At 38.7% G+C, this 9312-nt stretch overlaps 1 protein-coding gene across 1 annotated transcript; it reads left to right on the top strand.

Moving 5' to 3' along the window:
* The first annotated feature begins 832 nt into the window (after positions 1-832).
* Positions 833-9035, top strand: LOC137283221 (WSCD family member GA21586-like). Its single transcript, XM_067814658.1, has 5 exons — positions 833-936; positions 1261-1373; positions 7069-7194; positions 8262-8516; positions 8680-9035. The coding sequence occupies exons 1-5, from the start codon at positions 833-835 to the stop codon at positions 9033-9035; spliced, it is 954 nt and encodes a 317-aa protein (XP_067670759.1).
* The last annotated feature ends 277 nt before the right edge of the window (positions 9036-9312 follow it).

Genomic DNA, 9312 nt, shown 5'->3' with positions numbered 1-9312 from the left:
TCAACACAGGAAGCTGTCTGCTCAGACAAGGGAGATAACTCTTGACGTAATGAGCTGCCTTCTAAGCCTTCAAGAGTTGTCTCCCTTATTTAGTATGCTTAGTGCATATTGAAAGCCCTTTTTCCAATCTTAGCATCATTAGAAAAAAAACAAAGATTTTCTCAATAATTTCTGGGAACACTGTATATATATAGATATATAGATATAGATATAGATATAGATATAGATATAGATAGATAGATAGATAGATAGATAGATAGATAGATAGATACACACATACACACACTATCCCAAAAAGAAACACAAAGGCGATTTATAGTTTTAAAAATCTATTAATTACCTATTGTGTTGAAACAATCTTCAAGATATTTAACAAACCTGTGGATAACATGATTTTACACAACAGCACAAGTTGAACATTCTACATGAAAACGTTGATTTTAATGAGATTTCTTACCAGGATTCGAAAGGCATCGCAACAACGCAATAGAAATCACCTTCCGGTTGAAATTGTGCAGCAAAGAGCATTCCCTGTCTGGCAATAAAAATCCACATTACTTTCAGAAATTGGCATTCGTTTTGAAGGACTGTCAAGGTCAGATCACTACGTCACGCCTTTGATCTTTTGAACATAATCTTTAGTTGCCAAGCGTCTGAATGTTAGTTTGAGCAAGATCTCCTGGCTTGCAGCTCGCAACAGGTATAACAGGTATATCAAATGACCGTCCCCGTAAAGGCTGACCTCGAGTTGCTAGTGCAGATATGTACCAAATCAACGATACATCCGGGTACTACAGTTGCGTGATCGTACTGTGAGAGCACAGCAGCCAGGATGCCTGGACTTCATAAGATACCCGATCAAACTGAACGGAACAGGTTGAAAGAGATTGGTCTGAGGGCCAGGAAAACCGACGTCGGCTACGTCGTCACCATCGGGCAAAGCGCCTCCGTTATCTAAAAGAGTGTCACGACGTAAAAGACAGCGACGGACGCCAGTCTATCTGATGAACGAGACGTCATGGTATGGGATGGCGTTTGTCCAGAGAACAACCAGACTGGTTGTCGTCCGAATAAAACCTAATGCGATAAAGGGATGAAGTGTACAGCCATTTGTAGTGCCCTTTATTCAACAACAGCCAAGAGGAGTAATTTTGCAACACGACAACGCAAGGACTCACATCGCCAGAAATGTTCGAGATTACCTGCGCAACGTTAACGAATTTCCTTGGACAGGACATGAACCCTATGGAATATCTCCAGGGTCATCTTGACCGTCAACGGAGACATCTTCCTCCAGCAAGCCGACAGGAACTCGAACAATTTCTCTTGGACTTATGGAACAGGACTCCTTCTGACGTCGTCAATGAGGAGACGTGTGTTTGCGTGTGTGGATGCCCATATGAGCCACACTCGCTAATGATGACGTGTCCCTTGATTCCCGTCTCATTATGTGACACTTTTTGTGTTTTTTTATTTCATTTTAACCCGTTACAATTTTTTTCTTTTTTTTTTTTGATAAATTGCAGTAAAGCCATCCTTACAATGAATTTTCAATGACCCTATTGGAACATTCTTTCTCAATGCAAAATAATTTATAAATCTCACATATGTGTTTGTGTCTATTCTTGGTCAAGTGTAGTCGATGATGACTTTTTTTGTGCCCGTTTTGCCCGGTAGTTTATCATATGGCTGTGAAATATGAGGTTTTGATAACTGTAGGAGTAAGAGAATTATTTATTATATGTTCACTCAGATTGGATAAGAGATATTATCACACGAAGACCTTAAAAGATTAAGCAAAGTTAACTGTACGATGGGGTGTGACATCCCTTTGGGCTAAACTCTTTTCCGCCAGTGAACAGAAGCTGTAGCATTATAAAGTGGATAAATATGAAGGAGGAATTTCACTGGCTAATGTCTTTGCTGTCTCTCCCAGCATACCTATACATATTCTTTCCTTACGATTACATGATATAACAACCCAAACATGTCGTCCAGAGATTTCAAGATCTTCTGAAGGTACCAATGACCTATACTAGTATTCAAAACTGAACTTGTCATTTTAACATATTTTCACTTTGGCTGCTAAATTCATAGACTGTGATAGGTGGCACAAATTCCATAAAGCGCAAAAAATGTTAACTCTGCGACATGTGAGATGTTGGTGATGAATGTCATCACATGCTATGTATTTTATCTGTGTCAGATTAACATGATTAACTGTCTTGAGTTAAAGGGTCTCGAGATCACTAAGGCATATTAATGAGTTACTCTTGTCCAAACTGACGGAAACGATGGCATCTTAAAGATGCTCATTGGGATCTGAACACAGTGTATTAATCCCCAGAGACCTGCAATTAAACTGTTTGTGGTGATTTGGATTTCCCCAAATGTCAACGTGATCGACGTGATTCTTTTTGATTTGTGCTATCTGCAGAATATCAGTAATGAGATGGCTTATTAGCTGATGTCTACATTAACCTTTGTTTGTATAACCCCTGCAAATGTGGATTGTGATTGCTAGTAATCTCCTACCAAGCCTGTGCTTGATGATTGTGTTTAAACTTGTCTAAAAATGTAAAAGTAAAATCTCAATTTTTAATATTTATTTGGTTTTTTTAATGAGCTGTTGTGTAATAACTTTCCTCCCATGAAGTGCAATACCTGAACACCTGTGTATTACCTCCCACCAGGCGAAATCACCGAAAACATCGTTCGCTTTATGCGGCCTTATGCTTTGAGCTTCCAGAACTTAGTCCCACAACGAAACACATGTAAAACCTATGCTCTCACCTCATCCTACAGTGAATGTGTACTATGTGGGATAGGATGGTCGTATGACTGTTAACTGACTTGTGCCTCACAGACAGCTCGGGTTAACAGGGGTGATGTTATGTCTGTGCTTTCAGCATTATTTGTCCATAGCGTCACGGGGCATCCTTGAGGCGGATATTAGACGCCACACAAATGGATTATATCTCATTATGTTATGTGATGCAGTATGGGAACATTTGTGATTTTCCTCTCATGTGATGCAATGCCAAAATTTTCTTGAATTTCCTCAAAAGGTTTTCAATATCGGAACATTTGTTATTTTCCTCTCATGTGATGTAATGCCAAAATTTTCTTGAATTTCCTCAAAAGGTTTTCAATATCGGAACATTTGTGATTTTACTCTCATGTGATGCAATGCCAAAATTTTCTTGAATTTCCTCAAAAGGTTTTCAATATCGGAACATTTGTGATTTTCCTTTCATGTGATGTATTCCAACGTTGTCGTGAATTTACGCAAAGGGTTTACAATACCTGCAAGACTTTCCTCACATGTCCAATTGTCTGTTGCACTGTATGAATCCTCTTCTCAGAAATCACCCGGTGAAGATCCGGGTTAGACGTCATCTTCAGCAGTGGTCAGTCTCAATAATCACTTTGAACTGGTGAAGGATAGATGGTCTGTAATATTTACAATTTCCAGTTACACATATACATAAATATGACAACATTATAAACAGAAACCGTTCGTGTCCATCCAAACCCTTCGTCCAAAAATGCAACAAATGTATTAATTTTTATAATGTCCAAACACATAATGAGTGCAATTATTAAATATTGTTCTCCGTGACCGAAAGCTGGATAATCGTCCAAATTAATTGGCTGATTGTTGTGGAATATGTTGCAAACGTTTGATCTGAACATAAATGTATAATCTGTATATGCTGTGATAGATGGCATACACCATAGGTATGCGTTGCGTGGCAAAGATTTGATTCTTATATTTGAATACGGAAATGTAATATTCCTCATTATAGTAATATTGGTAAAGTTCAAAATACTTAGTCATGTCCTGAACAAGACAACTACTTCGTTGAGAAAGGTTATGAAATCATTTTTTTTATTGTGTATTATTGTCATAATGTTCTGTTCCATTCAAACTTACCAGAGCGAGACATTCTCGACATTTTCCCAATGAAATCATTATGAATGACTAGGTGCTATAGTTGGGATATAACAACTTGTAGTTCCAGAATATACGGGAGATAATTTTGACTTTGATGTATTACTCCCGAAAATACTGACCTCCTGACTTTGTTGGATGTCGCGAACAAAATGTGTGAATCAAAACACCTCGCCATTAGTATTCTCAGTTCTCTGATCACAAATACAGTCACATATTGATACCATGCTCGAAAACAGCACATTGTCACAGTGTAGCCAGGACCACTGATTACAGCAGGACAAATAATCATTATAACTGTTAATTCATCACACACATAAAGTGTTTAACGACTTAAGTAAAATGCAGAACTGACCATGGACTATATTTCTTCTTGAAATGAAAACACCCTAATATTCCGATTATCAAATATGAAACATATCAAGCCAATATGATTATCAATCATCATTAAATGTCTCTAATAGTGAAAACCTTGAGGGGAGTGACTGAACGATGGACCAGTGTAACAAGTGATGGATTAATTTAAAGTAGATCCTGTAACCAAAGTGTGCGTGAACAGATCAGACAACTGGAACAATATTTTTTGGCACCAATCTCACATCTGTCTTAGGATTGCATGTGTGCTGCTCATATACATCGTGTTCACTGGTTGACGTTTGTTGGTGACAGCCTGACTTTGTTTCAGTGTAAATCTACCATGATGCTGAATTCTGGTATAATACCTATACTGCACACACTATGTACACGTGCGTATGAATGCAGTATGTGAGATATTGTTTGGATTCGAATATTAAACACATTCTGAACGTGTGCATCAAACATGGTTGGGATTGTTAATGCTCAAGATTTGCTTTTGCGAATCATTTCAAGAATACATATCGGGAACGTCAGAATCCGCTGGCATCTTTCATCAGCCTCATGGTTTGTACAAACCTTTTAATCTCATACTCACCTTGTACGCAATCCCATATATGGATGCTTATTATAACAGTAAATATGCATAATCAATACACGGAATTATCACGGTCTTCATACAGCCACATATGATACTTCATGATAATTATCCCCACCCGTCAACCTTTGGGTGGACTTTAAATATATCCTACTATTGACAGATCCCAAGTTCAATGTAGACGCCTGTGATTTACCACGAATACCCATGGGCACAATATCTCAAGCGTATTAGGTGAGCTACAGTTTTTATAACAGTAATAATAGGAAAGACAATTTAAAAACTGGGCTCTTCACAGAGCCCTTCTCCAAAATCATCACTGTCTATACTACAATAGATGTGCATGCAAAATTTGGTTAAAATCGACCGAATAGCTTTCGAGATATGGACTTCGAGATGAGCATGGGAAAGGCTAAAATGTCCAACGTTTTGTCCGAAAGATTTTCCGCAGGTGTTCGTTGGAACAATCCGCATCTTCGGCCAAATGGCCACCTATGTGTTCTGTTACTTCTACGGATTCGAAATTGGAAACTACCTTGTTGTAGATTTTGTCCACATGGTATATCAATTCCAGGTTTCAACCCAAGTACAGACGTGGTTGCCTACACTCCTCATATTGTCCAGGATTGGTATGGGTCCCTCTCATTCCATGGCGCGTGCAAGATCTCTATGGTTTCGAAAGTCGAAAGTGGCTGTTTTGGAGGTATTGCACGAGACCCTTTTCAACTCGAGTGCCGGAGAAAGTCCTCGTGTAGTCGATGGAATACAGTCCCTAGCCACGTGCAAACGACAGACATTGTTTGAATTATTGGCTTGTATTTGCTCCATATGTATTTCCGAGACATCCAGAGGATGATTCACTTTTGCTGCTAATATTCCTAATATCGGGTCGTCCACGTGTAGAGATTTCCATTGTGTCTTTGTCGCAGAATTTTTTTTTCTCGATTCTTCGCACAGTGCTCCGCATTGGAGATCTACGGTGTATTGTAACGTACGCACGATTTTGGTTTGCACGTGGCCCTGTTCTTAGAGACAGCAGAATACCTAGATATCGTCCACGAATAATTGTGGAGACTTTGGTAGACTTTCCAGGGGTTGGAGATTCGATTTGCCGAGACTGCCGTCGAGATAGTCTACACAGGTTATATCCAGTAGAAGATTGCTTCCCACGGTATTTTCCAGTAGGAGGTGGTGAGCCAGCTCAGCTCAGTTTTCGCAAGCCAATGTGTTCATACGTTGCTGCACTGCCATTTTTTCCTGAATTACAGATAGGTTGCCGTATACATACTTGGACATCAATTGTCTAATTGGAAAGTCTTGAAACGTTGGGCTTTTGGGTTCCATGACATTGGGCTTTGCCGAACCTCATGGCGCCCTCCAGCCTTTAGCCTTTCCCAACCGACCCCATGCTTACTTCGAAGTCCGTATCTCAAACACTATTGGGCCGATTTTAACCAAATTTTGCGTGCATATCTGTGGTAGCATAGACAGTTATGGTTTCGGAGAGGGGCCGTTCTCAAGCGCGCAGCTTTTGAATTGGAGCCTTGAGAAGGACGTGATCCGAACCATCACTGTCTATCACTGTCTCTAATAATAGGAGAATTTTGGAAAAGAATGGCAGACAAAGCACTGGTTTTCGTGAAACACAAAACATGGATTAAGAATACCATCAGCTTCGTAGTAAAACAGATATTTACAACATATCTTTCATGTTGCGCAAAACAACGTATAGACATAGATACGCGTGGCTTAAATATATTCAGGGTTGTTTCAAGGAAAGAACGTACGGATACTGTGACACGATTCCCGATTTCATGATTTAGCATTATGTAATCATGCATCTGTAAACATTGCATTGCGTCTAACAGTCATAATACGTTCAACCTAAGAGTAATGAGGCACAGTAATTTCACGTGCTGCCACAGAAAGGTAAGGGGAAAAACAATGAATATCAATATGAGCACACAGTTACCGCTTGTTCTTGTCAATATTTTCAGATACTGTCTGAAGGATAAGATGATACCTACACTGATCAAACGAGCATTTGGGGGATGTGTCATCTTCGTGGTTTTATCCTCAGGTTTGCTGTTTTCACACACATACACGTCAAGGAAATACGTAAACACGACGGTCACTTCTTCCCCTATTTCGTTAAGACCAGTTTCCGGAAAGAACATTAAATGTCCAAATGTTTCCCTCTCCCAGAAGCCTTTACCCCTAACTGTCCTTGTCAGTTTCCCGGGGTCAGGTAACACGTGGACAAGACACCTGCTGGAACAGATGACAGGTATGACTAATACTTTCTGTATTTCCTCTATCGTCATGTTTTCTTAAATGATATTGTCTCTCGCAGATTCTGTGGTATATTCAACTTTTCAACATTTCCATCAATTCATCAGTCTAATATGGCAATATCTGACTTATTGGAAAAGCTGGTCTACTGGGCCTAGATTTTCGAAGCTCTCTTAGCGCTAAGATAGTCGTATGTTAATGTATGGCACTTACGACTATCTTAGCACTAAGAGAGCTTCGAAAATCTTATGGCGTAACATGTTAAGAAGCACATTTATGTTTAGTTTAAACAAAATTTATTCTTTTACTTCTGGCATGTACAGAGGGATCAACAAACAGGGTTTTTCCTATTTTAATGTCTCTTACATAACACATTTTCAACAGGGTATTTACATCAGAAATTATTAGACGTTCATGTAGAAAAAACAACAAAACATTTTGGCATACTTTATTAGGTAAAACGTTTGCTTAGTGATATATCTATAAACTTATGGACGGATTGGATTATGTTATTGTATTGACAGCATTTGATACATTCTCATTGCCAAATAGTACAGTGTTCAAGTTGTGACCATTAACATAGAAGTAACTTACATGGCGAATATCTGCATAATTTGGGCACACAATTTTGCATTTGATTGTTTCTCAGTCCATAATTCTTCACAATTTCGTGTTCATCACTATTGTCACTATACTACGTGTTGAAAACGATTCGGAATCCTTTATAGATTCATCGTGATTTTTCCATTCGACAATTGCGGAAGGCAAGCAAGATAATTCCGAAAAAGATAATTAATATAATTCCGTAAGGAAATTGCACGGATATGGATTCATGAAATATCATCAAAGTTTCTTGTTTCGTAGGGTGATAAGCGATGGCTCGTACGAGGTATGAGCTCCGGTAAATATTTGGGTGACTGTCAATTTGAATTCTTTTTATCAAACAAGTTCATTTTATGGCTAATATGATTTACAAGATTTTTAGACTTTAACGTGTTAATCAATATTTAAGATTGCATACCTTAGACAGTTGATCATTGGACTAACTTTAATGTGTAACAGGTATAGCAACTGGTTCAGATTTCTTCGATAAGAAACTAGAAGCAGGGGGCTTCATCGGGGAGAAAAAAATGGATACCTCAACAATAGCAGTGAAAACCCATGATTTGTACAAGCCCCTGTCGGGAAAACCACTACGTGGAATCAAGCGAGCGATTCTCATCATCAGGAATCCCTACAAGGCAATGGTGGCTGACTTCAATCGAGAGCAATCAAAAAATCACGTTGGAACCGTGTCTCTTCCATATTTTATTAAGGGTACGCAAACATTCATTTGAGCCACATTTGTAGAAATAACTAATCAGTTGATTTGGAGATTTCATATCGGTTACATATGGAACATGGTATATCAATGGATCTCTGTCATCCTACGGCCATATATTTTGGGCAGACAGTAATGCCGTTTCTTCTCTTTCTTAAGGGTGGAAGAGATATCTGGCTGGCTGGACTAACAGATGGCTGCAGTTGAACCATAACTGGATCACACTGATGGACAATCTTCATGTAATATTTTACGAAAATTTGGTCAGTCATCTTGAACGAGAACTTACCAGGCTATATTCATTTCTTGATGATGGCAGTATCCATGGCAACGTACAATGTGCTTTGCGCAATACAGAAGGAAACTTTCATCGTAATAGAAGTAAAGAATTGCCAATATCGTTTTTCTACAACGAAGATGATGTGCGCCTCGTGAACTCACATATTGATAAAGTTAGCATTTTGCTGAAGAAATACAATCACAGTTTCTTTGACATTTCTTCCTACAAACTTTGAAATATTTGAGACATAAGTTTGATCTTCCCTGGCGTTAAAGATAACAGGCATAGTTAAGCGCTAAAGTATTTCATTTGAACCGTGAGGACACTTCATTGCTCATTATTTCAAATAATCTAGAAAAGCCCGCAGGCATTTGTATTGAAGTTCAAAGATTAGGAAAGGTATGCTGTTTTTGAACTGCCAAGAAAGTCGAGTGATTCATGTTTTGTGAACACGAATGTTATGTATAGAGGACCATATGACGTGGGACATAGTTATATATGAACAACAATTT

This window comes from Haliotis asinina, chromosome 5 (genome assembly GCF_037392515.1).
Source record: "Haliotis asinina isolate JCU_RB_2024 chromosome 5, JCU_Hal_asi_v2, whole genome shotgun sequence".
NCBI classification, from domain to species: domain Eukaryota; kingdom Metazoa; phylum Mollusca; class Gastropoda; order Lepetellida; family Haliotidae; genus Haliotis; species Haliotis asinina.
The sequence above is the reverse complement of the archived record's forward strand: the minus strand, read 5'-3'. Positions and strand labels throughout refer to the sequence as shown.